Source organism: Pongo abelii, chromosome 12 (genome assembly GCF_028885655.2).
Source record: "Pongo abelii isolate AG06213 chromosome 12, NHGRI_mPonAbe1-v2.0_pri, whole genome shotgun sequence".
Classification (NCBI taxonomy): Eukaryota; Metazoa; Chordata; class Mammalia; order Primates; family Hominidae; genus Pongo; species Pongo abelii.
In genome coordinates, this window is record NC_071997.2 from 60,723,361 (window position 1) to 60,751,179 (window position 27,819).

Consider the following 27,819-nt stretch of genomic DNA (forward strand, 5'->3'; position numbering starts at 1 on the left):
AGACAGATATGTTTGGTCTTGGTTTTAATTGTATAATTATATAGTCATGTAATGTATTTGTATGACATTTCCTCATTTCATAGGTTCTTTTTTTTTCATCTTTGCACGGTCCACTTTCTGTGTGTGGGGAGGATGGGAGTGGTGCATGTGGCAGTTCTGATAGCTGGAATGATCTCAGCTTCTGTTCTAGTATTAGTATACATTTATATATTCTGATAATACTTAGCCCTCTATGTCTTTAGGCATAGTATTTATGGGGTCCCTACTGTAGCAATAATAAAATAATCCAATTATATTTCCCTCCTTCTCCCTATCACCCAGTTTTAGACAACAATATCTTCCTTAACATTTACCTTTGTACTGTTTGCTTGTATCTTGCTTCTATGCCTATTATGTGACTTGCCAATTTCAAATAATATCTGTCCACTGTATTTATTTTATCATACGGCAATCATTGTCCTTACTCTATATTCCATACTCTTTTGTCCTTCTCCACCTAATTTTTGTCAGTTTTACCATCTCTACATTTTCAATATATATGATATTTACATTCTTACCTATTACCTTAACCCTTCCATTTGTTTTCATTTTGATTCTAAGGTAAAATATGACCATATTCACTTTTTTTTTTTTTTTTTTTGGAGACAAAGTCTTGCTCTATTATCCAGGCTAGAGTACAGAGGTGCAATCATAGCTGACTACAGCCTCCAACTACAACCAGTCCTTCTGTTGTGCTTTCTCCGGATAACTTCCCAGGTTAGCTGAAGTTCATCCCCTAGGAGTTCCTTCAAGACAGGCTCATTGGAACCACATTACTCCAGTTCTGGAATATGTATAACTGGTTATCTGTAGTCTTTACGCTTGGAGGGGAGCTTGGCTGAACATATAATCCTCAGGTCACCCTGTTTTTCTTTGATGATCTTATATCAGTGTGTTATTGTCTTTGGATATGAAATGCTGTTACGAAAAAATGGAAGCCACCTTGATTTAGTTCCTATTTTAAATGACTTAATATTGCTTTTTTCTTTTCAAGAGGTGGGAAGGAGGTATGACTACCCAAAGAATTATTTCTTTATCTCTAAAGTACAATAATTATATTAGAATATGTCTCAGATCGACCAATCTTTGTCAGTTTTTCCTGACACACCATGAACTTTTCCAATATGTATGTTCAACTATTCTTTCATTTCAGTAAGGTTTTATTAAACCATTATGGGTTTTTTTGTAATTTTTTTACTATTTTGGTTGTCTTCCTTGGAGACTCCAATTATGCAAATGTTAGGTTTCCTTTCCCTGACGTCTATATCTGTCATTTTCTCTTTGTTCCTTTATAACTTTTTCATTATTTCCATTTTCGTTTGCTTACTTTTATAGTTTCTGTCCTCTGTGCCCTTGGTTGTGTTTTCCATGTGGCCATTCTGCCCTGTGCTCCTTCCAACTTCACGTTTTCATCTCTTTCTTTCCTGAGTCCTGCCAGCTCATAGTTTATCACTCATTTTATCAGCCCCTGACTACTTTAATTTTTGCTTTGCATTCTGACTGCCCCATTTCTAAAAAGTTCATAGCAAAGCATTTCATATCATCTGCTCCTTGGCAAAATTTTTCAAGTAGGTATATGTCCTCTTCTATTGATAAGTTTTCATTTTGATTTTCTTTTCTTTTTTGCAGGATTTTTGAATTCAGGCTACACCATTTTAAAAAATTATTTCTCACTAAATGAGCTGAATTTTGCTCCCACCACAGAGGCAGACTGCTTCCTGCAAATATGGCTCATTTGTGTAATTCTTGTGTAGCTCCACCTCTGCTTCTCTGAATCAAATAGGTCTAAGAGGCTTCTGTCATCAGCTTCAACCTGTCTCCAAAGTTTCCATATCCACGGTTGTAAACAAAGGATGTAACATTTATATTTCATGGTGAAACCTCACTTTCAGGAACTGTATTTTGAAACTATTATGAAAATTTTCAAACACACACAAAAGTAAAGAGAATAGATAATAAACCCGTATGTAACCATTATCTGTCCTACATAATTATCAACATTCTTCCATTAGAAAGTATATTTTTGCTAGGGCTTTCTGAGATCTGCTACCACTCTGATCTTTCAACATTCTGCATGTATCTGCTCTTCACTTACTGCTGAGTGGCCTCTAACCAATTTCAGTTGTCTTTGAGCAGCCCTTACATATATTTTGAAGTCTGTGGCTTCTATTTGTTTCCAACTTTTCTGAAAATGGATTTTGTGGGTTTGAATGATTTCCAAGAGAAAAGGGGAAAAATGCTGACTTACGCAGCCATGTTCATACTGGAAGTCCCAATAAAATATTTTTTAAATTTCTAAGCGGTTGAACTTTTTGTTTAAACTTTTGTTATTAATTTCTCATTTTATTGCATTATAATCTGTCTTGTATGATTTCTGCTTTTGGTAACTTACTACAAAACTAATATGTGATCAAATTTTGTAAGTATTCGCTGAGCATCAGGAAAAAATGTATTCTCCATTTTTTATTATTTTTATTCTCTATTTTAAAGCTATAACTTTAACTTCATGTAGCTTAAAAAACATTTACCTTGTTATTCAGATCTTTTATTTTCTTATGTATTTGTTGTCTGCTTGATAGTTAAGGAGAATGGTGTAATGAAATCCCCACTGCGACTTTAATTTCTGTCATTTTGTGCTTTTATCAGTGTGAGATATTAGTTTATACATTCTTATCCATTTTTGCTTTAAGTATTTCTAAGCTTTACTATTCTATGCATAAATATTTGAGAGTCTTTTCATTGAAATATACATCTTTTATTTATATAAAACTATTTTGTTTCCTTTGCTCTTCACTTTAAATTCTGTTTTCCTTTGGTTTACACTTACCTTGTTTGCTAAAATATTGTTTTCCAAAATCTTTATTTTTTAGCCATTCTAAGTTGTATTGTTTTAGATGTGTCTTTTAAAGACGGTACAATGAATTTTGACTTTTGATATAGTCTAAGAATCCTTGTCACTTAATGGGGAAGTTTAGTCCATTTTTATTAATTAGGAACATTAAGATGTTTTGTTCTTTTTTTACTATGCATTTTCTGTGGTTTCTGTTTTTAATGCTTTCTTGTTGTGTCTTTTGTTCCTATATTTTTCTATTTAGATTAGGAGTTGTTTCATCGCCCTATGCTAGTGATTTCTAAAATCTGTTTTCCTCCTGTACCCACTGTGTGCTCCACTCTCTCCATAATGTGGCAGGCTATTTTTCAAAGACCCACGTTGGTGATGGTGGTTTTCTTCCATTTACTTATCTTTAAAGAATCAGCGTTCCTTCCAGGTCTAGTTTTCCCCCAGAAATAGTTTGAATGCATTTTGCTTTGGACAGCTTATTTTCACTTGGATGCTGTCAGAGACCTCCTCCAAGAGGTCAAGCGGGAGGGCTGGGTGCCAATTCAGCATCCGCACCTGAGGGAGCAGCGAGGGGCCAGGGCCATGGGCCACCCTGGCAGGAGTCCTCATTCTTGCTTGGGTTGTCTGACTTTTTGGCAAGGCCACAGGACCACATGCCAGACCTAATGTGTCAGACCTTCTTCCTGGTACACAAATAGTTCTGTCTCTTTGCCCAACCTCACACACCCAACTACCAAGTCGAGGAGGAACTTGCTGCCTGAGGATCGCAGCTGCTGCTGCCTGTGCCTCATCTCTGAGCAGCCAGGTCTCCAGGCACAATTCACCAGGCAGGCCCACAGAGCAGAGACAACTTTTGCTGACTGGTGAAACTGCCCTCCAGAGTGCCTAGCAGAGACTCTGTGCCAAAAGAATCACCTGAAAGCCCAGGCCACCTGCTACCCTGACAAGCTTCAACTCTCTCTCTCATCCAGTCCCCTTCAAAGGGCTCTTGGGGCCTTTCCTATGTGTCTAACAGCCTGTGCCCACCTCTCATTTTCTCCTCTCCAAGCCTGGGAGGTAATTGCAGGGTACAGAGTCTCCCCCATTTATAATCCAGAAGTAGTGTTGCCAGATTTAGTAAGTGAAAATACACAATTCCCAGTTAAATCTGAATTTCAAATAAATAACTGATACAGAACGGGGTCAGGGAAGTGCTGGGTAGAGGAGGACGGGGTCCCTGGCGAGGGCTTCACCCCCGGGCCTGTGCCCACAGACCTAGGGAGGACAGGTATTTCTGTTTTCTTGCCCAAATGCTGCATTTCCCAAGACCATCCTGGCCTGCCACACCCCCATCCTGTGCCTATAAAAACCCCCAAGATCCTAGCAGGCAGAAACACAAGTTGCTGGACATCGAGAGGAACACACCAGCAGAGGAACACACAAGCGGCGGGATGTCGAGAAGGACCCACTGGCATAGGAGCACACCAACAGGCCTCAGCAGGCCAGCAGGCCATTGACCAGTGGAACAACGTGGAGCTTGGTCCCGGTGGTGGGAGGAGAGTCCAGGCCACTGAGCAGCACGACTCCAGGAGAAAACCACCTTCCCATTCCCTCTCCCTTCTGGCTCCCCAATCTGCTGAGAGCTACTTCCACCCAATAAAACCTTGCACTCAATCTCCAAGCCCACGTGCGATCCAATTCTTTCAGCACACCAAGGCAAGAAACCCCAGGATACAGAAAGCCCTCTGTGCTTGTGATAAGGCAGGGTTCTAATTGAGCTAACACAAACCGCCTATGGATGGCTAAGCTGAAATAGCCCTCTGTAACACATGTCCACTGGGGCTTCAGCTGTAAATATTCACCTCTGGACACTGCTGTGGGGTCGGAGCCCCACAACCTGCCCATCTGCATGATTCCCTAGAGGTGTGAGCAGCAGGGCACCGAAGAAGCCAGCCACACTCCCATTGCACATCCTGCGAGGGGGATAAGGGAACTTTTCCTGTTTCATAACCAATAATTTTTAAAGAAATATGCCCCATGCAATATTTGAAGCATGCTGATATTAAAAAACTATTCACTGTTAATCTGAAATTCAAATGTGACTGGGCATCCTGAATTTTAACTGGCAACCCTAGCCAGGAGACCATGCAACTCCTTTAAGGAGTAATTTCTGAGTCACCTCTGATTATGTTCTTTAAAAGTAGTCTACTTTTTCAAAGCATAATTATATTTGTATAATTTCCTCAAAATACCACAATTTGGCTGACTCATTTCTGTTTTTTTCCACTGAAACAGGGTTTCCCATATTTTCAGATTTGTAGGTAATTTTCTGGCCCAATTGTAGGAGTTAGGGGTCAGGAGTACATTATCAAACCGACTCTCTTTTTATTTTAACACAAATTTTCTATTATAGAGAAGTTCAAATAACACTGAAAGACATGCAATAGGACAACAAATCCCTGTGTACCCATCTCCAAGCTTTAACTATTTTCAATGTCACGCAATATTAATAATGTTGACTATTTTGAAAATCAGTGAGGGGGCCACCCTGATTTTGGGAAGGGGTGGGGGGCTGGGGCGTGTTAACACAGATCATTTCACCTCTAAACACTTCCATATTCTTCAGCATTCTCCCGGGAATACTGTCTTGGTTATCCCAGCCTACACTCGCTTAGGGCTGTAAATCGGTGGGTGGCTTTCTCATCCAGCTGGTCTAGCAGCATTCATCACCCTCAGACACCGAATGAGGAGACAAATGCAAATAGATCTACTGCATGAGCTCTCTTTCTGTTGTGTCTCCCACTGCCCAGCACACACACACACAGAGACTGTCAGACTGAAGAGAGGCCTTACCTTCAGGGTGTCAAAATCCTTCTCCAAGTAGGAGCCGCATTTTTCCCTCTCCCCTATGGAGGCAAAGAATTTGCTCCACCAATCGATGAACTCTTCCTCCTGAGTGGGTAGAAAGAAAGAGACCATTTCAGAAACAGGACTCGCCAAGCAGCGTCCTTCAGAGTTGGAAACCCTCCCTCTGCTGCTGGGCCGCTCTGGACCACAAGGCTTTCCTAAGGGTGATTTGGGGGAGCAGAGAGAGGAAACCTCCGCCTCTCCTGGGGCAAAGACTGTAGACTGAGGAAGAGGTTTCAGCATTTGGTTGGTGTTGAGAGGCGGAGGCTCTATCCCTGGCTCTGCCCCCCAGGCATGTGTGTTTCTGTCAAACTCCCCGGCCTCCCTTCTCCTTTCTGTGAAGTGGGCATAAGCATCTTCGTAGTTCCTGCATCCCAGGGACACAACACACTGAGACCAAAATCAGAGGGTACATAGGGTAGCTCTTAAGGGAAAATGTCAATAATGTATCATTTATGAACAAAATGCAGTAGATCCAGGAAAATTCAGACCCAAAAGAGTTTTATCTATTCTGCCCACCCGCCTCCCTACCCAGGCAATAAATGAAGCATTGGAAATCAGCACTTAACCTCCCCAAGGTCAAATCAAGGCAGAGTCCCTGAAAATCAACTAATACTAAGTGTCCTTTATTCCAAAGACACTGCTAAATGTGAGGTATTAGGTGAAAAGAAAGGAAGTATGTGACAGCACAAATTTTCTGTGTGACATCCACATCCTTCCTCCAGTCACTCCTATTTGCAGGAAAAGATGGACAGGCCTGTTGTGGCAAATCCTGACCTCCCCACCTTTTAACTCCTCCTGTACATGGTGTGTCTGCAGGCCCTCTTAGCTCTGGTGTCTAGAATATTCCTTCAGCTGTGTCCTGTCTCAGCGGGTGGGGTGTCCTATCACCTAGAGGGTCACCAAGCTCCCTGAAGGTGAGATGGTCAGTCCACCCCAAAAGCCCACAAAGGTCCCATCACTCAGTCTGAGCCAATCTGTACCATTAGAGCTCATCTGGTTTAGTGGGAAGGGCCAAGGACACGGCGTCAGGAGCTCATTCTGGAACTCGCTTTCCTCCTCTGTATGAGAAGGTAGGCTAGAAGATCTCCCAGGAGCCTGCTCTAATTCTCCACCAGGAACTGAACATCTATCACAGAGTTTCTGAAAATGCTGCTGGCCCCTTCAAACTAAAGCCAAGTGCTCTGAGCTCCAGCTTACTAAGGGCAAACACAACTGGTGCCCAGCCAAGGGTTCCTGAACAGGCATCCTGGGGAGAGGGTAGGAGGAGGTTCTCGAGTCTCCACCCATCCTGGAAGTGTGGTCCTAACACACCTTGTGTGGCCGGGTGGTCTCCAGACACACCACACAGGGAACGTGTACCAGAGTGAGGCTGAATCTGCAGCCAGGCCCTACCAGACCCACTTACCTGGAGGGTCTTCTGCAGCCGGGAGAGAGGAAACAAGGTCAGGTGGGGTAGGGTACAGCATGGCCGAGCTTTCTGACTTGTAACCACTCTAGAAAAAGCCAGCTTAGAGCAAGGCAGACCCAAGCCTTGATGTTTAAAGTTCAATTTAAAGAAAAAGATGCTATGGGTGACACACATATACAGACATACATATCAAACTCACAGGATGGCCTACACGCGGAAGAACAGACTTACAAAGTCACGTCCAAAGGAGATGTGTATGCTAAAACACACATATGCCCCCACAGAAACACACAACTGCACATACTGGCACACAGGCAAACGTGGACACTTAGGTAGAAATGGTTAGAATGGAATCCAATTTAGCTGTTGAGTCCCCCTAAATCTTTATTTTTCTTTCCCAGCCCAAATACTTAAAGGTTTGAGTTTATAACTCAGGCTCAGAGTCAGGTACAGACAGACAACCAACCAGTGAGTTCTATACAAAGAAAAGACAGGAACAAGAATTGTGGGGAAGGTATCACACTTCCCTCAATCCTGAATAACCAAGTAAATTTCCAAAGGAATTAGAGACAGATAGTCTGAATAATACCATTAACAGTGACAACTAAAATAGACAAACATTATGTACACTAAAAACAGAAGATATACCTTCTTTTCCAGCATCTTTGGAGCACTTAGAAAAAAATTAAAAAGCCACACAGCAAATTTCAGTAAAGTCCCAGAAATAAAACCACTATCAGTCACACTTTCTGACCATACTGCAATAAAACTAGAAAAATGAGAAATTTTAAATAAAATACTAACCTTTTGGAAATTTAAAGGCATATGCTTAAAGCCCTCCTGGGTCAAAGAGAAAACCAAAACTAAAATCTTGGATACTTAGGAAATACCAACAATAGGAGACACATGTCCCAAAACATACGGGTTGTAGCTAAGCCTGTATTCAAAAAAAAAAATTTATCTTAAGTGTTTTCACTTTTATACAAAAGGAATGAAAATAAATTACTTGATAATTCAAGAAATTAGAAAGGGCAGAAAGACCAAAGAAAATTGTAAATAGAAATGAATATATTAGAAAGGAGAATATTACAATTGATAATTAAACCCCAGAGCAAGATTTCAAAAGACCACTAAAATAGATAAACATTTATCAAATCTAATTTTTAAAAGTAGATATACTATTAGGAATGAGAAAAATCAAATAAAAAGATAGCATAGCAGACAATGAAAATATTAATAGGTTTATGAGGCTGAAATTAATGACAAAATCTTAGAAAATGTAGATGAAGTGAATGATTTTCTAGGAAAATAAAAATTGCCAAAATTGATTCAAAAGTAGTAGAAAACATGAAGAGATCAATAACCTTAAAAGAAAGTGGAAAAGATCTCAATGAACTACTTCCAAAAAAAGACAGGAGGCCAAGATCATTTCTTTGGGGGAAAATTCTATGAGAGTTTCAAAGAATAAATCATTCTTTGTTCCAGAGCATAGAAAAAGACAAAAGTTTTTATATTCGTTTTATAAAGCAAAGCTTGACAAAGCAACACACACACACATACACACACACACACACACGGATTAATCTCATTCCTGAAGAGAGACATAAAGATCCTAAATAAAACACTAACAAACAGATGGCAGCGGTCAATCTGGCGTGGTCAAGCTGGGTTATTCTAGAATACAAGAGTGGCTCAGCATCAGTGAGTCAGGAGAGGAAACCCACAGGATCATCTAGCAGAGATCTGAAAACTATGGCCTACTGGCCGGCCACCTAGTTTTGTAATTTAAATATCAATATATTTTGTAGCAGCTTTCAGCTACAATTGCAGAGTTGAGTCATTGCAACAAAGACCTTATGTCCCCCAAGCCTAAAATACTTACTATCTGACCCTTTAAAAAAAATTTGCCAGCCCCTAGTTTATAAGATGCAAAACAAAAACAAAAAAAATGGATGTTTAAGAGGTTAGAATTTTTCATTTATTCTCAAATGAACCTCTCAGTGAATTAAAAATAAAAGGAAGCTTTATTAGCATTATAAAGAATATTTTAAAGCAATAGTCAGCACTGTGTTTGACAGTATCAGGCTTTCTCCCTTCTGGGCTCTTGCACATATAGGTGCCTCTGCCAATAATTTTCATGTGATATAGACATAAAGAAGCAGTAGAGCAGGGTGGGTGAGAGCCAGGACCCAGAAGCTAGACTGCCAGTGTTCAAATCCTGCCACGCTCAGTGGTGTGACATTGGGTCACTACTTAACCTCTCTCGGACTCAATTATCTGTAATGGAAAAATAATAGTATCAATTTGACAGTTATTGTGAGGAATCAATGAGTCAATAAAGAGAGAGTGCTCAGAACTGTGCCTACACAAAAATGCAACGTAAGTGTTTATTGCTCTTACTGATAATGGTAATATTGCTGTTGTTGCATGGACCTGGTTAGCTTCTTGGCCAAGAGCTAATCTCCTACAAACTGCTGGTGGGGCACAGATGGCCACAGTCATTCCAGAAGGCAAATTGGCTGCATGTTTCCATAGCCTAAAAGAACATGCACTTTGACACAGCAATCTTATTCCAGAATTCTATCCAAAGAAAGTAATCATGGATATGCATAAAGATTTTACTTCATTTAAGACAGTGAAAAATTGGAAGCAACTTAAGTGTCCAACAATAAGGAACTGTTTGGACCTGAGCTGTTTGGAACGGAACGGTACCTCCATATGATTAAACATTATACAACCTAAAAAGTGATGCTGGAAAAATATATTTACTGACATGAAAAGTTACTCACAACTGATGAGATTTATAAAGGGTTAAAAAATAATGTGATCTCATTTTAACAAAAGGACTAAACCCCAGAAGTTCATAGTGGCACTCTGAATGGTAAAATTGTACATGTTTTATTACTTTTATTTTGTGTATAACTCAAAAATTTCTAATTTTTCATTGTATGCAAGTATTCCTTGCATAGCTTTAAAAATTAAAAATTTTTAAATAAAGAACAACAGCAAGATGCTTCAAAATACACTATCAACGAAGTCAAAAGACAACTCACAGAATAGGAGAAAATATTTGCAAATCATATATTTGATAAGGGATTTGTATCCAGAATATATAGAGAACTCACAACTCAATAATAAAAAGACAAATAATCCAATTTTAAAATGGGCAGTGGATTTAAGTTGACATTCCCCAGAGAAGATATACAAATGGCCAATAGCACATGGAAAGATGCTCCACGTCATTAGACATCACAGAAATGCAAATCAATACCTCAATGAGAAACCACTTCACACCTGCTAGAATGGCTATCATCATAAAGTCAGATAATAAGTGTTGGTGAAGACATGGAGAAATTGGAAGCCTTGTACACTGCTGGTGAGGATGTAAAATGTTGCAGCACTTTGAAAAACAGTTTGGCAGTTCCTCAAAACATTAAACGTAGAGTTGCCATATGGCCTAGCAATTCCATTCCTAGGTATATATCCAAGAGAAATGAAAACTTATGTCTACACAAAAACTTGTACACGAATGTTCAAAGCAGCATTATTCATAACAGCTAAAGGGTGGAAAGACTCAAATATGAATCAACTGAGGCATGGATAAAGAAAATGTGATATATCCTTACACTGGCACATTATTTGGTAATAAAAAGGGAATGAAGAACTGATACATGTTATGACATAGATGAACCTAGAAAACCTTATGCTAAGTGAAAGAATTTAATCACAAAAGACCACATATTGTAGGATTTCATTTATATGAAGCTCCAGAATAGGCAAATATACACAAACAAAAAATATTTAGTGGTTGCCAGGGGCTGGGAGTGGTTGGGAGGGACTGCTCACTACTTAACCTCTTTAGGACTCCATTTATCTAATCTGTAATGGAAAAATAATGTATAAATTTGACAGTTATTGTGAGGAATAAATGCTCTTCAGTCCTTTTTTTTTTTTTTTCCAGTGATGAGGATATTCTAGAATGGATTCCGGTCATGGTTGCACAACCCTGTTAATATACTACAAACCACTAAATTGTACACTTTAAATAAGAACCTGTATTCACATGGATTATCTCAATAAAGTTGCTAAAATTAAAAAGAACAAATGATCAAATACAACCATATAACATCAAACAAAAGAATAAAAGCAGGAATCTCAAGTGTTTCTTTCTAAGGAAATAAGAGTTCAATTTTTTTTTTAATAGAACAAGCTATTTACCACCAACAGGACCTAAATCTTACCACACTCTGTTTTCCCCAAGTTCCCCTCTTGGCTGCAATTCCCTCTTCCTTCAAAGTTCCAGGTGATGTCTGGCGGCTGCTGTTCCCCAGCAGACTCACAGCTGCTGAGACGAATGGCCTCCCGGCCACACCAGCTGGCTGGCTGCTCAGTGACTTTTACCCCCATTTTCGTCCTGCATCCCACAAGTAAACCCTCTTCTAATCAATGGCCCGCATATTTAATAGCAATTAGGCATGTGGCAGAATCATGATTTACATATTAACTAATATTTTCTTGGCCCTACAATGCTTTGTTTACCCCCTCGCCCTTTCCTTCTCCTAAACTCCTTCCACCTCTCTTGTTCCATTGTACTTCTGGCCAATGCCACCTGGGGTTAAATCCAGCTCTTCTCCACTTCACATCAGCCCCCCACAACCAAATGCGGCTGAAGGAAACCATGAAACCAGCTGCTGGGTCTCACACCAAGTTCCCGGCACAGCTTCAAGGAGCCCCAGTGCCGCCCAGCACCTCATCTCACTTCCCTGGCCCTTTATTTGTCCCTTCTCCTGATACCACCTGCCACACTCGTCCTCTCTCCAGCCCTCTAGCACCTCCTCCCTGGCCTTATGCTCAGCCTGTGTCCCTGCTTCCTTTCTCCTAAAAGCAGAATTAACCAGAAGAGACTTGCCCAAGCCCCCACCAGCACCCATGCCATGTGCTACCTTCCCTTCTGCTCCTGTGGGTGCTCGGCTTGCACCCCAGCCCAAGATCAACCTCTGCCCTCATGCCTGGGGCTCATCCCTTCTGGTCCATTCAAGGCCATCACTCCATGACTCTCCCCACCCTCTCCTGTGTCACCAACATCCCTCCCCTCTGGGTCATTCCAGTTAGCCTTCACACATAGGCACCAGTGCCCCACTATTCACAGAATATGTCTCTGTCTCTGCCCACACATTCCCTTTTGGCTTCCACCTCATTTCCTTCGCCCCTTTACAGAAAAACTTCTAGAAAGAGTTGTCCACACTTATTGTCTCTAATTTTTATCTTTCCATTCTCTGTCCTCCCTCAAAACATTCTTATCAAGGTCACCACTGACTCAGGCCTCACTAATCAATCCAGCAGCAGTATTTGGCAGAAGTGGTCACTCCTCTGCCCCTGAAGCATCTCCCCTCGCCTTGCAGAGCTCCACTGTCTGGAGCACCACAGTGTTGTCCTCCCATCTCACCGGCCACACCTGTGCAGTCTTCTTTGCTGCCTCCTTGTCACCCATGCTTTGGCCATCTGAGTGCCTCGGGGGTCAGTGCTTGAGCCCCTACTCTCTATCCACTCTCGCTCCCTTGGGAGGAACACTATTCTCCCGATAGATCCCTAAGCCACTTCCTCATTTCCTTCTTGTCTTGATTCCAGTGCAGCCTCAGTCTCACCCTCGTTATTTTCCATATTGTAAATCACAATCCCCTCTCAACAATTCCTATTCCCTCTTGGTTGCTTTTTCTCCACAGTGATTATCTCCATCTGATATCCCATAGATTTTACGTGGGTATTAATATTGTTTATTGTATCTCCTTCTCCATGAAGGCAGAGCCCTTCATCTTTTTTCTTTTTCTTTTTTTTTTTTTTTTTTTTTTTTTTGAGACAGAGTCTTGCTCTGTCGCCCAGGCTGGAGTGCGGTGGCACTATCTCGGCTCACTGCAAGCTCTGCCTCCCAGGTTCAAGCAATTCTCCTGCCTCAGCCTCCCAAGTAGCTGGGATTACAGGTGTGTGCCACCACACCCAGCTAATTTTTGTTATTTTTAGTAGAGATGGGGTTTCACCATGTTGGCCAGGCTGGTCTCAAACTCCTGGCCTCACATGATCCACCCACCTCTGCCTCCCAAAGTGCTGGGATTACAGGCATGAGCCACCGCACCCAGCCCCCTTTATCTTTTGTAACACTCATAACCTCAATGCTTAGAACATTGCCTGAAAGACATAATTGCAGTTGTGTCAATATTTGATGGATACAGGAATGCCTAAACAGCAGAATGTGGGGAAAGAGGGGGTGATCCTTGGCTTTTAAGTTTACAAAGGCTGATCATGTGCCATTAAAATAATAGGTTTAAAAGAATGTTTTGTCCAGCCAGTTTTTCCCCATCATAGGCAAAAGAAATGAAAGCGTAGAAGGAGAAAGGAAGCAAGAACTAGAGACTTGTGATGGTTTCTGATAAGGCACCGCACACCCTGCCTCCAGGTCAGCTCCAGAGTGTACACGGAACAGACCCCTCTATAACTTTGGGGGTCCAGGCAGCAGCAGCCACCCAGAAGTTGCCAGAGGAATTGGATGTGAGGCAATTGACTGGAGATGGCTGCGTGGGTGTCATGGAGACAGAGGCTAAGCCCTTGGAATTTCCCATAGACCCCAGAGTGTCACGGGAGAGCTGCTTAATGGTGCCCCACTCCCTGTAGGGCTTGAAAGTTAGTGGAGAGAGAAAGAGCCAGGAAAACTGGAAGCATTTGGGGGCTGAAATGAGAAGATGCAATATGGCCTGTGTGCCCAGAAATCAGTGGGTCTCTAAATGTCAGAGTAGACACATACTGGTGACCAGGACTTCCTCCCTGTGGAGGTCATGACATTATGGAAGCCCAACCCAGAACTGAGCTGCTTCCCAAGGTTAAGGAGGAAGATAGCCCAGACTGCCTAAGTTTAAACCTAAAATGTTGAAGATTACCAGGGTTTTTCTGCCATCAGGAAAAATGTGGGCTCACAGGAGAGATTAAGTTGATTTACAGAAAAATAAAGTTATATTTTTAACACACTCACAGATATGACTTGAAAATATCATTTCTGCTATTTCACTAATCTGGCTTCTGATGGAGTTATTTCAAGCCCACTTCTCCCTTCTCTTCCCCAGGAAGTCCAGGAATAAGTTAGCACACCCATAAGAAAGAGCCCCACAAAAAACAGGACAGCTATTCCATGTCTGAACTCAGAGGTGCCAAAGCCAACTAACCCTCTGATGTTAATGGAATCCCATATTCCAAAGCTCCAAAAGGGAAATGGTGGTATGTTTTCTCATTCCAAATGTGTTTTTTACCTCATTTTGCAATAGCTAAGCATCCAGTTTTGGAACATGGCAAGGAGGAAAAAGAAACACAAAAGGTTTGATATTTGAGGTGTCACCTGAGGCTTTAACAAGAAGTCTGGCCATTAAAACACCACTCCCCCATGCTCAAGGTTCAAGGCCCCTCATTGTGCAGTCAGCCAACCCAGTAAGTCTGATCAAGGCATGGACTGGAAGCCTCTCCAGTTTCAGCTAATAGCCAATATGCAGTTCCTGGGCAGCCAGAGCAAAATAGCAGAGATCTATTTCTCCAGACTTGATCCAGTCTAATGAGCACCTTAATCCCCCTGAAGACCCAAATCAGTATGATACGTTCCAAATATTTAATCTCCCATCATCATTCAGTAGACCTAACACATTTCATGAATATGGGTAGAAAAACTGGCAATAATAATTCCTTTCTGTGAAGTCAGGAAGCAGGAGACAGGCGGCAGGTACAGAACTTGTTTTCTCTCCCCACGATGACCAGTTGAATCAAAGAGAAAAATTTCTGGTCAAATCCATTTGTCACCAAGGTTATAACGTTAAACCTTGGGTCACCATACAGAACCATATGCCCAACTCTTTAAAAAAAAATGTGGTCTATTATTGTTTATAATTTTAAGTAGGCCTTCATCCCTATGTCAACCCAGAGATAGACATCCTAGACTGTGCTGAAAGTAATTTCCCTCGTAGTACAAATCATCATCATCAAGATAATAACATAACAACCCAACACTGGGGTTACTGTAAGGCTCAGAGTAGATATCTACAAAGATATGCTGTAACCTGTAAAGTTTACCATGATTAATATTCTCGTTGATATTGCCAGTGTCATCAGTTTGATCTCCAGCACTGCTACCCCATAGCTCTACATCTGTATTACTGGAATCACGGTACAAAGGTTCCTCTAATTCTTTCATGTCCTGAGATTTAGGAAATGGACTATTTGCTCATGTACACATGAATAAACACATAAGTAACATAAAATTACTCGTGTCTACATGTAGACCAGACAAACCCCCAGACATGCAAATACCCTGACTTCAAACCTACCCCACCCTGTGTATACCAAATCACTTATGCCCCCCAAAGCCACATAGACATATGCCCACAACCAGCCACCACGTTGATTCAGCGGAACTCCACACACTCATAACAAAAGTCACTTAATTATTTCTACAGGTGGAACACTGGGCTTTCAAGCTCTTGTTGACACTCCCTGCAGTCCAGCCTCCTAGTCTGTGGAGGGGATCATTACTCCACCTACTCTGACTTCTGGATCAGCAGAGGTGGGAAAGAAGTGAAGACCTTTAACCAAAATGCTGAATTGCTTCCAAAGGCCCAGCGACTACATGGGCCTGACATCCAGTAAAGTCAAACAGATGGCAAGGGGACCTGATCACTTGACTATTGGCCTGCTCCAGATAGGGGACTCACAGAGTGTCGGGGAGCTGTGGGGAACCCCAGGTTGCTGGTGCTTTCTCAATTCAGGAGCCTAAGATAGATCCTTGGGGGCCCATGACTGGATTCTCTGAGGGCACCATGACCCCACACAACTATGCAGAAAGCCTAGAGGAATGGAACCTAGCCAGTAGGTGAATGAAAGAAGCTTCCATCGGACTCTTCAAACATATGAAGAAAGCAACAAAACATGACTAATTCAGAATCTGTGACAATTCCAATAGGGCCTGGGCAGCATACCTTATCTTCCTTCTGCTTATGTAGACAATTTTGCTTAACAAGAGTTCCAACTACTTAAGAGAAAAACTATTTTTGAAGGCCTTCCCAAGACTGCAGAAGCATTCATCAAGCTACAGACCCTAATATTAGCTCTCCTAAATTCAATTTTAAGAGGATTTGGGGGGAGCCTACTATGTGCCAAAGTCAACCTACTTTCTAGTTACTGTGTGCATTTCCATACACAAAATCACATTACTTTTCAAATATTTTATATTTTGAACTTGTTGCTAATTTGCTCTGATTTCCCTGTGCCTCGGTTAATGTAGAGAAGAGTTAAAGACAAAAGGTGGGTTAATAAGCTTCACCAAGCACACTCAGAGGGGTCTTGTGCTCAGCAGTGAGCGCTGTACCAACTTCCAAGCACTATTTTGACCCAGGCTAGGGAGTAGCCAGTGCATAGGACCAATAGGGATAGGAAGACATCAAGTTAGACCTCAGAAAGAGTTGCCTATGCCGTAGATTTCCAAGGGAAGCCAAGAATATCCCTCTAGGAAGAGATGAGTGTTTTTTCTCTAGACGGGAAAACAGATCCCTCTCAGACCAGGGGAAAGACCTCTTGGGGCAGGGGGTGGTGGAGGGGTTATGTCAGGATGAGGTGTAGGCAAGGAAGGCTGGATGGTGGGAGCCAGGGCCTCCTCCTCCCTGATGAAGCCCTGAAGTTTGCCAGACAAGTTTCACCCCAGGCTGTCCCCCCTGCAGTGTGCAGCGAGGGAGGAGGGGTGCACCCCCGAGGAGACCACAGGAATGCCAAGCAGGGAAAAGGCGCCCCGAGCCAAGGGCTCCGGCAACGAGGATCCAATATCGGAGGGTGACTCCAGCCCCCGTAACAGGAGAGACCGTGAAGTATGTGCTCTGCTTCCCAACCAGCAAACACAGCAAATAACCAATTACTCCAAATAGCTAACAGATTTCGGCTCTGATTCCCTCCCCTCACCTCCCCCTGTGCTTTCACTTGTCATTTGATGGGTGATTTGTATTTGCTCTGAGAAAATGAGAGAAAGAATGAGTCACAAAGGAAGGTCCAGATTACACCAGTGACGGGCATCAAACCTCCCTAATCAGAACTAATAGGAGTGGGGGGAGGCCAGGCTGCACTGGCAACACTTCTGAACGGGTGATATTTTTAAAGAAGTACAGTTACTTTCAAGCACATACAGTAATTCTTGCTAAACCAATATTGCCAAATACATGTCCTTAGGAAACCTACTTTAAGGAAAAGATAAGTGACTTCCTAATTAGCACATCTGATATGTACAAAAGTACAGGTAAAACCATGAATGTTATTAAAGTTAAAATACTCCCCCTCTAAGTCTCAAGTTCAGAGGTGCAACCATGAAGTTCAGAGACAAACTGCCTTGGATGCCTTCTGAAAATGCTTCCTCACTTGGGAGCCACACCCTGTAATTGATTCCTTTGCTCAGAAAACCTTTGCTTCAAAAGTCTTGGAATAAATTGTTGTCAGTACTCATGAGCTGCAATAAGGCATCCCGCATCCCCCCAACCTGGAATTAAGGGAAATAGGGCTGCCCTTGGAGAATCAGACCATGAAATAACTTCATAGTCAGTGAGAGCAAGGAGAGGCAAAGTCACCTCAACAGGGAAGAATGCCTCCTACACTAAGACTTAACCATAATTGGGAAGAATGTATTAATCCAGAGAAAGAGCATATCCATGAAGAAAGGTACTAATCAGGCCTGAAGAACAGGCAAACAGGAGTAAGGGGTAAACACTGACAGGTGTCCACACCAGCACCATCAGGGGAGAGGGGACCTAGGCTTAGGGACTAAAGCTGCCCCTACCTTTGGAGATGGATGTGTCAGGCCATCTTGGTCAGCTGGCACTAAAGTTCAAATTACAGAACTCTCTCTCCTCATTCTGATTTCTCACTCTTAATCACAATTTGGCTTCCCACTCACTGAGCCTATAGGAGACTATGGGCTGGACCAGCCACCAAGGTCACATGCCCCAGGGAGCTATATTTCTCATGTAAGTTTACACATCTAGCCATGAGAAAATTGACCCAACAGGTGTCTGAACCCACAAGGTTAAGGATTCACTTAGCCAAAACTGTAGAAACTTCCCTAAAGTAACACCCTGCCTGGTGGGCCTAGTGGGAGAAGGTCAACTCTACTTTACTTAAGAAATTCCTATATAGGAGTTCATTGGTAGGGGCAGCAGCTCTGGCCCTCTGGCCTACCCTGGCTAACCCCTGACTACCATAACAAACATGGAAAATAAACTCTTCAGCCCAGAAGAATAGCCCCACATAGCTGCCTCTGATCCTAGTTTCCTTCTTACTTCTCCCACCCTGCTGGATGTCTAACCAACAAAGTGAAACCACTGCAAATCTAAACTATTTCCTTCTTCCTTTTGTCTGAGTTTGAGATTAGAAGGGCCCATGAATTTATCGAAAGAATCTAACTGAGCTCCGCGTATTTGACAAGCAAGGACTTTCCTCTGTAAGGATACACACGAGGAAAAAAGAAGAAGATATTAAGGGCAAAAGAAGGAGAGCGATCTGAAGACAAAGACAAATGTCTCCCAATGCTCTTAAAGAGTTGAGTAAAAAGCAGAAGAAAACAAATGGCTCATGTATATTCATAGGAAGTCTTAAGAGGAAACTGCAAACAAGAAATTAGAGTACACAACTCTGATGGAGATAAACCTGCATGATGAAAACCATGACTTCAAATTTAAACCTCTAATAAAGACATTGATTTCCAGCAAAATGACAAATTAGACAACCGAAGAAACCCTCCAAGTAAGAACACCTAAATTAACGAAAAGATACTTCTAAAATCCATTTTAAATGCATGGCTGAGCTGATGGGAATGTAAAGAAAATCCTTAAGGGCAAATGAGAAAGGAAAAATCCAGAGAAACAAGGAGCCAAAATGCATACTAACTAGTGGACCCAAAAAGCCACACACTGAACATTTAGTTTTAAGTTAATCTGGGTTTATAGTGTCTCCAGACATCTGGTAAAAGTAAACACATATCCTCTCTAAAAGAATGTAACTTCCACCCAGGCCCCAAAGAATTCTCAGATAAAGTTCCAAGGAACATGAGTTCACAGTCAAACACATAAGGAACTAGGCACTATGAGCAAGAGCCAGCTAGAGCCAACCAATTGCAGAATCAGACAACAGAAGTCAGAGTAGTCAGAAATAGGGCTTTAAGGAAAAACTGTTTAAATAAATAAAAGGCATTAAAAATATGCCAAAGGGACAGGAGACCTTCAAAAATAAATAAGCAGATTGGGGCAGTAAAACTTTTAGAACTAAAAATACAGTACTTAAGACTGAAAACTCAATAGATAGGGTAAAATAGCAGATTAGAAACTGCTAAAGATCAAGTGAACTAGAAGATACATCTTCAGAAATTAGCCAGAGTGCAACCCAAAGAAATAAATAATATGAAAGAAAACTTAACAGACATGAAGAACAGAAGAGGTCCATTGTATATCCAGAGTTCCAGAAATGATGGGAGAATGGAATCTGTAACATTTGAAGAGATAATGGTTGAGAATTGCTCAGAATGAATAAAAATAACATCTTTTGAAAATTAAATTAAACTAATTTTATTTTTAAATTTATTTATTTTTTTTTTTTGAGACAGGGTCTCACTCTGTGGGCCAGGCTAGAGTGCAGTGGCACAATCATGACTCACTGCAGCCTTAACCTCCTGGGCTCAAGCAATCCTCCCACATCAGTTTCTCGAGTAGCTGGGACTATAGGTATGCACCACCACACCTAGTTAATTTTTTGTATTTTTTGTAGAGATGGGGTTTTGCTACCATTGCCCAGGTTGATCTCGAACTCCTGACTGAGCTCAATGATCTGCCTGCCCCAGCCTCCCAAAGTGCTGGGATTACAGGCATGAGCCACTGCACCCAGCCAAAACTAAATTTAACTTTAAAATAAAATTTTTTTAAGTCCTCAGATTTGTGAAAACAATAGCACAATGGAAGCCAGAAAAGAGTGCTGACAGAAAATAACTGTTAGTGAAACTATTATTTCCAATATAAGGGTGAAAAAAATATTTTCAGCCAGTTAAAAAGTGAGAAAGTTTATAATGAACTGACCTCAATTATAGGAATTTCAATAGGCCCTACTTCAGGAAAAAGACAACAGATATTTAAAAAAAAAAAAAGTAAATGTGAATACAGCTAAAAGAAAAAAATGATTACTTAAATATAATAAAGCTTTAAAAAGGTAGGTAAAAAAGATAAAACTAAAATATTGTACAAAAGTTTGCAAATTGATAAGTGATTGGAGTTAAAGCAGTCTAAGTTCCTTGTAATATTCTGGAGGAAGATATAAATACCAATTAAATTTAGACTTTGCTAAGTTAAATATGCATGTTAAAATTTCTATACTAACCACTAAAGGAATAGAAAAAATATATAGTTTTGAAACTAAAAAGAAGAGAAGGGATGGAAAAAAGAGGGGAATATTTTAATTAAAAAAAAGGCTGATAGAGATATGAAATAAGACGGCAGAAACAAATTCAAATATATTAGTAAAGATTGTCAGAATGCATTAAACACAAATAGAATCTATCTATTTGCTGTTCACAGGAGAGATAGCTAAAACTTAAAGACAGAAAAGTTGAAAGTAACAAGATGGAAAAAGCTATATAAGGAAAATACTAACCAAAAGAAAGCTGGGGTAGCTATATTAACATGAACAAAACAGACTTTAAGAAAAACTCATTAGCAGAGATTTTAAAAGACAGAGATAGGCAGAGCCTTGCTACATATTGTTAAAAGATTCAATTCTCCAGGAAGATATAAGAATTCTCTATAGAGAGAAAAAAAAATAGAGAGCATCAAATATATAAAAGTAGGTGGAATTATAAGGAGAAATTGACAAATGTCACATCAAAGCAGAATATTTTTATGTCTCGCTCAGAAATTGATAAACCACACACACACAAAAATCAGGAGTACAGATTTTAATAACAATTAACAAGCCTGTTCTAAATGCACATTGAATATATAAGACACCTGGACAACACACATTCTTTTCAAGCACACACAGGACAGTTACAGATTTAAACTAGACCATAAAGCAAGTGTCAGGCCATTTCTAAGTATTCTATCATTACACACAGACTACATTCTCCGGACCATAGAGACCATTCCAGTTAATCTAGAAATCAATAACAGAAGATAACTTAACATATAAGTTAGTAACTTCCAAAAACCATATTTTTAGACAATTTAGATGTCAAAAAGAAATAATAAAAATCTGAAAATACTCAGAATGGGAAATAACAAAAATATTACTTGTCAGAACCTACAAGACGCATAAAGCAGTAGTGGGAGGGAATTTTAGAGCCTTAAATGTTTACATAGAGGTTAAAATATAATAAACTCCCCCAAAATAGAAGGAAGAAAAGAAATAAAATGGAAGGAATAAAATAGAAGAAAAGTTAATTATAAAATAAGGAAATAATAGAGAACATCAACTAAAAATTCTTTGAATAGACTGAAAAAAATCTGATAAATTCTGGCAAGAATAATAAAATATAATCTTGAGAATGAAAGGAGGCATAACTAGATGGAGAAGAAATTCTTTTTGAAAAATTAAGAGATCATAAAAAATGTTACACCAATATTTTTAGGAAGAAATAGATAATTCCTAGAAAATTTAAATCACCAAAAGTCACTCACATAGAAACAGAAAATCTCAAAGGCCCTATAAACATTTTTAAAAGTTGCATCAGCAGTTTAAAATATTCCCAAAAAGAATACTAAGTCTAGACAGTTTTATGAGTGAATCTACCAAACATTTAGGCAATGGATAATGCCAATCTTATGGCTTACACAACAGAAGTCATTTTATAAACCTGAAAATAATAGTATGAAAAAGAAAAACTTTAAGCCAATATCATTCCAAAAGAATGATGTAAAAAAAGTCCTAAACTTACTATTTGCAAACTGAGCCCAGCAATGCAGAAAAAAGATAATATATCATGATCAGCTTAGATTGTTTCAGAAATGCAAAGTTGTTTAAGTACTAATATAGATATATTTATTAGTGTATGTTAAGCTCTCTAAATCTGAAATTCCTGTTATATATATTTTAGATACCTTGGGTTATCTAATTAACATATATATAAATATATTATTATGTGTTATATATTAATGTAATTCAGTACATTAACAGGTTAAAGGAGCAAAATTATATGATCACTTCAATGGATACTTTTAAAACATTCAATAAAATTTAACAACATTCATGAAAAAAACAGCTAACTAGTAAGGTTCTAACAGGTAACTAGGTTCACCTGATAAATCTGATGATCAGTGGTAAAACGTAAAAACATTCATTTTTAAATTAGGAGCCGAAAAGAATACTCTCTATAACCAAGTACATAGAACATCGGCTGAAGGTTCTAGTCAATGGCAATAAGACAAGAAAATAAAATAAAAAAGTAAAAGAAATATAGACAGAATTAAAATTGTGGTTAATCACAAATTATATGATTGACTCTATAGAAAATCCAGGAGAATTCTCAAGCCAGTATAATTCATAAGAGAGTTTAGCAAAGTTTCTGGATATAAAATCTGTGTATGAGAATCGATTTCATTTATATACAAGCAAAAACCAGTTAGAAAATGTACCTTTAAAAATTCAAGTAAAGAGAACAATAATGCATAAAATTGCTAGAACTAAATATAATAAAAGTTGTACTAGACTTTTTTTGGATAAAATTATAAAAATTCATTAAATTACCATTAAAGAAGGCCTAAATAAATGGAAAGATATATTACGTTCATGGTTAAAAGGCAATATAATAAAAATGTCTGCTTTCCCCAAACTGATCCAGAAATTCACTATAACTCTATCACAAATCTCAACTTTTTTTTAAGTTGACAAGCTGATTCTAAAACTGAAGTGGAAAAGCAAAGGACTAGAATAGCAATGGTACTTCTGAAAATGAACAAAGTACTTCCTTATCAGAGATCAAGACCTATTAGAAAGCTATAGTAAATAAGATAGTAAAATAGCCCAGGGAAAGACAAATAGACCAATGGAACAGAATAGAGAGCCCACAAATAGCCCACACTTATATGGAAACCCAGCAAATGACACAGCTGTCACTGTGGATCAATGAGAAAGGACAGGTCATTCTATGATGATATTAATTCATTGGTTAGTTACATGAGAAAAAAATCTCTACCTCACAGTTAACACACACATAAAATCAATTCCAGGTGAAATAAATACTTAAGTGTGAAAAGCAAAACTTCAGAATTTTTAGAAGAAAATATAGACAAATAGCTCCCTTTAACAGTCTTTTCTAAACAAGAGAGAGAGAAAGAGATAAAGTGATAACCCAAGATATCTAGAATACACATAATAGGAATTTCAGATTGAGAGAGCTTAAAAATGACTTGAACATAGAAATTAAAGAAACTAATCTATTATAATATCAGCAGAATTTTTAAAGAGCTGGTTCTTTGGTTGGAAAACATCTATAAAATAGATGAAATGATATGAAGCCTAATAAAAAAGGAAAATAACATAAATACATAAAATTAAGAATGAGGATGAAAACAGAATAGATACAAAGCTTTTATTATAGTAACATGTACAAATTTATACCAGTGTTAACAGGCAGTATCTGATGACATCTCAGCTACCAAATTGATTGAAGAAGTACAAAATGATCAAAGAATCCCCTCCCAGAAAATGTGTTGAGCCCAGTTTTACGAATGCATACAAGACAGTTGCATCTTATACAATTATATAAGATATGCATTCCTGAAAATCTTCTATAATTCAAAACATATAACACCATTTTAGAGAAAAAACGATGGCTATCCTGTGTTAGCTAAACCACAGATACAATTTCACCACCTTTTAAATTACATGATTGTCGGTCTTTTTTTTAAATTTAAGTTTCCTACTATTACACATTTTGTACATAAAGCCAAACTATTGAAATATTTGTATCATATAATTTCCAAAGTGCATAATTTAAGTTCATAAACAGTGGCTCTGGTGTATTTTAGGGCCTTTCAGCAACAATAATTATCATGCCACAGAGCCTGTTTAAGAGCACAGAAAGTAGAAGTACACCTGAAAAGGATTTTAAGGGACTAGTAGAACCCCGATATCAAAGTGTAACAAAGACAACTTGAAAGTAATACTTATTAATAGAGACGTAAAAATCCTAAGTAGTAGCAAATCTAACTCAGTAATATATAATAGAAGCTTTCCTTAAAACTTCTTCTTAGCCAGGATTAACAAATGCTGTCTGTCCTGTCTGCCAACAATCTGCCTGAGGTCCAGAACCACTGACTGTCCACAGCTGTTCTAGGATGCCCACTGCAGCTCCAGAAGATGAGCTGGGTTGTACTAATATGGTAATTGGATAAACAAAGTATATATTTAAAAACACATAGAATTTGAATATAAAAAGGAAGGGCATTGTATCTGTGAAAACTAATTTAAGGCTTTTGTGTTTTGGTGAGGTTGTTTGTTGCAACAAGGTCTCACTTTGTCACCCAGGCTAGAGTGCAGTGATGCTATCACGGCTCACCGCAACCTCGTCCTCCAGGGCTCAAGCAATCTTCCCACCTCAGCCTCCTGAATAGCTGGGACTACAGGCATGTGCCACCACACCTGGCTAATTTTTGCATTTTCTGTAGAGACACGGTTTCACTGTGCTGCCCAGGCTGATCTCAAACTCCTGTGCTCAAGCAATTTGCCTACCTCGACCTCCCAAAGTGCTGGATTACAGGCAAGAGCCACTACACCTGGCTTGCTTTTGATTTTTTTTTTAAGTGATGAATATCAAGTACAAGTGAGATAACATAAAAGGTGGAAGGGCATCTTAAACTTTAAGAGGACTCTACACTCAGACTTTCTTTTTTGCAAGTATCGTTAAGTTCTCATCAAATTTTAATAAACCTAAAACTAAAAATCCTAGATAATGCATTTTGCATATGATTTATACCAAAAAGATGACATGACACACAAGTCAGCACATCCAAATTCAAAAAGAGGGTGTGGCACATGTCAAATGATTGGCAAATAAAGTTACACAGATATGGTTAAAAACAAAATGTTTGTGGTACATTTGTAGGACTTTTAATAAGTCCCTATTTAATCAACTTTTTCAATTAGCCAATCAACTACCTGTCTTGATTGCATTGGATAAGAAGGCTGCAACTGTAGTAAACTATAATACCATGACCAATTGACCGATTTGGGTTTACCCCAGGAATACAGCACAATTATACACTATATTAACAGACAATGGAAAATAAAATTATCATCTTAATAAATGCCAAATGACATTTGATAGAATTAAACTTCCATGACTAATTTTTAAGCTATTAATAAACTAACAATCAGCTGGGTGCAGTGGCTCACACCTGTAATCCCAACACTTTGGGAAGCCAAGGAGGGTGGATCATTTGAGGTCAGGAGTTCAAGATCAGCCTGGCCAACATGGTGAAACCCTGTCTCTACAAAAATACAAAAATTAACAGAGTGCAGTGGTGGGTACCTGTAATCCCAGCTACTCAGGAGGCTGAGGCAAGAGAATTGCTTGAACCAAGGAGGCAGGGGTTGCAGTGAGCCAAGACAACACCACTGCACTCCAGCCTGGGCAACAGAGCAAGACTCCGTCTCAAAAACAATAAAAAAATAAACAAACAAACAATAAAGGACACAACCTTGCCAAAATCAAATATCTGTCTGAAACCATCAATCATTATCCTAATTAATGGAAATCTAGTAGAGGCAGTCTCATTAGAATGAATGGCTAAATAAGTCTGCTCAGCAGCATCTCAAATATCAAATGGTATTTGGAAAAATGAATAAGGCATTACTATTAGAAAGAAACTAACACGTTTATCATTATTTGAAGAAAATCATCTTACCTACTTGGAAAACCAAACAGAATCAATTAACAATAGTCAGAACTAATAAATGGGGCTTAATAAAGAGTCAGTTCCAAAGTAAATATACAAAAATATTGTTTTCCTGTATTCTAGCGATAGTTCGACAAAGTCATGAGAAAAATATATTCCATTTAGAACAGCACCAAAAACCATAAAATGCCTAGGAATACACTTTAACAAGAAATGGCCTGAACAGGTGTACCTGAGCGTAACAACAACAACAAAAAAAAACAGAAAGAAATCGTCTGGATGGACATTTATAAAGTGAACTAAAATAAGTCCTTTAAGGGACAAAAGAAGACAATAGGAGAAATGAACAAATTAAATGGCAAATGATAGGGAGTAGTTAAAAGTTTACGAATGTTCATGTGACATGCAGCCATATCTTTAAAGAATGTAAGAATAGGCGGGGAGCAGTGGCTCACTCCTGTAATCCCAGCACTTTGGGAGGCCGAGGCGGGCAGATCATGAGGTCAGGAGTCCGAGACCAGGCTGGCCAACATGGTGAAACCCCGTCTCTACTAAAAATACAAAAAATTAGCCAGGTGTGGTGGTGTGCACCTGTAGTCCCAGCTACTCAGGAGGCTGAGGCAGGAGAATTGCTTGAACCCGGCAGATGGAGGTTGCAGTGAGCCAAGATCATGCCACTGCACTCTAGCTTGGGCGACAAAGCGAGACTCCATCTCAAAAAAATATATATATAACATACATAATATACATATTATATATATTATATATACACACACACAAATATGGAAAAATATTCATATATACTTTTAAATTTTAAAAATCCAAATTATAAAAAAAGTATGATTCCCATTTTGTTTTTAAAAAGTATTCATGTGAGCTTAAAAGATATCTAAAAAATCTAGGCACATCAAAATCCTAACAGTGCCTATCATTAACTGGTAGAAATAAAAGTGGTTTTAACTTCCTACTTGACACTTTTTGTGTTTTCCATATTTTATTTAAAAAGATAAATCAGAAAAATATATATATATATATCGATAGCCTCCTTCTAGAAGCTCATGAGACCCCCAGTACAGCAGCGCCTCCTCTTGACACCATAAGTAGAATGTTCTAACTCACTGCCTTTAGCAAGTTCTGTCTCTTATGCCACCCTCCACAGGTCAGGGGCTCCCACTGGCCCTCAGCATGGGATTTCAGGAGCGCATGCTGAAGGCTAGACATCAAAGTCATCTTCCTAGAGGGACCCATAGCCCAGAAAGATGACACCTAAGGAATCCGCTCAGGCAAGCAGAAAGGAGCCCTGCCGGAAACTGCAGGAGCAGACTGTTGGCCCAAGCAGACCTCTTAGCACCCAAGGGGGCCAGCCAGGGTTCCTCAGTCACACATACCCTTCATGCATCAGGGAGGAGCACAGAAAGTCAGCCTGCTGTCTGAGGTCCCACGCCCAGAAGAGGCTTCTGGGGTCCCACGGTCCAGAAGTCAGACTCTAATTGAGAGATTTCCCTGCTTCCACTGGCCCATGCAGCCCCACCTAAGCCCCCAGCTCTCACACAGGTAAATAAAGTTAAGGTAAATCCCAGGAAGCAAACTAGGGGTGTCCATTTCTGAGCATCTACTCCATAGCTTTCTCTCACACCTCCTTTTCAGTGAGGCAAAGATAGGTGACTTCCCTGCTAGGGCTCAGGAAATACCTCCTTTCTTCC

General features: G+C 39.6%; 1 protein-coding gene across 16 annotated transcripts in view; it reads right to left on the minus strand.

Annotated features, from left to right (window-relative positions):
* The window catches only part of DYSF (dysferlin), a 251,913-nt gene that overhangs the window by 37,089 nt on the left and 187,005 nt on the right, over window positions 1-27,819 (minus strand). For all 16 annotated transcript variants that reach the window (XM_024242004.2, XM_024242000.2, XM_024242002.2 and 13 more), the window contains one exon: window positions 5,714-5,812. In XM_024242004.2, coding sequence (XP_024097772.1) covers window positions 5,714-5,812 — 99 coding nt within the window. The remainder of the gene's footprint in view (window positions 1-5,713; window positions 5,813-27,819) is intronic.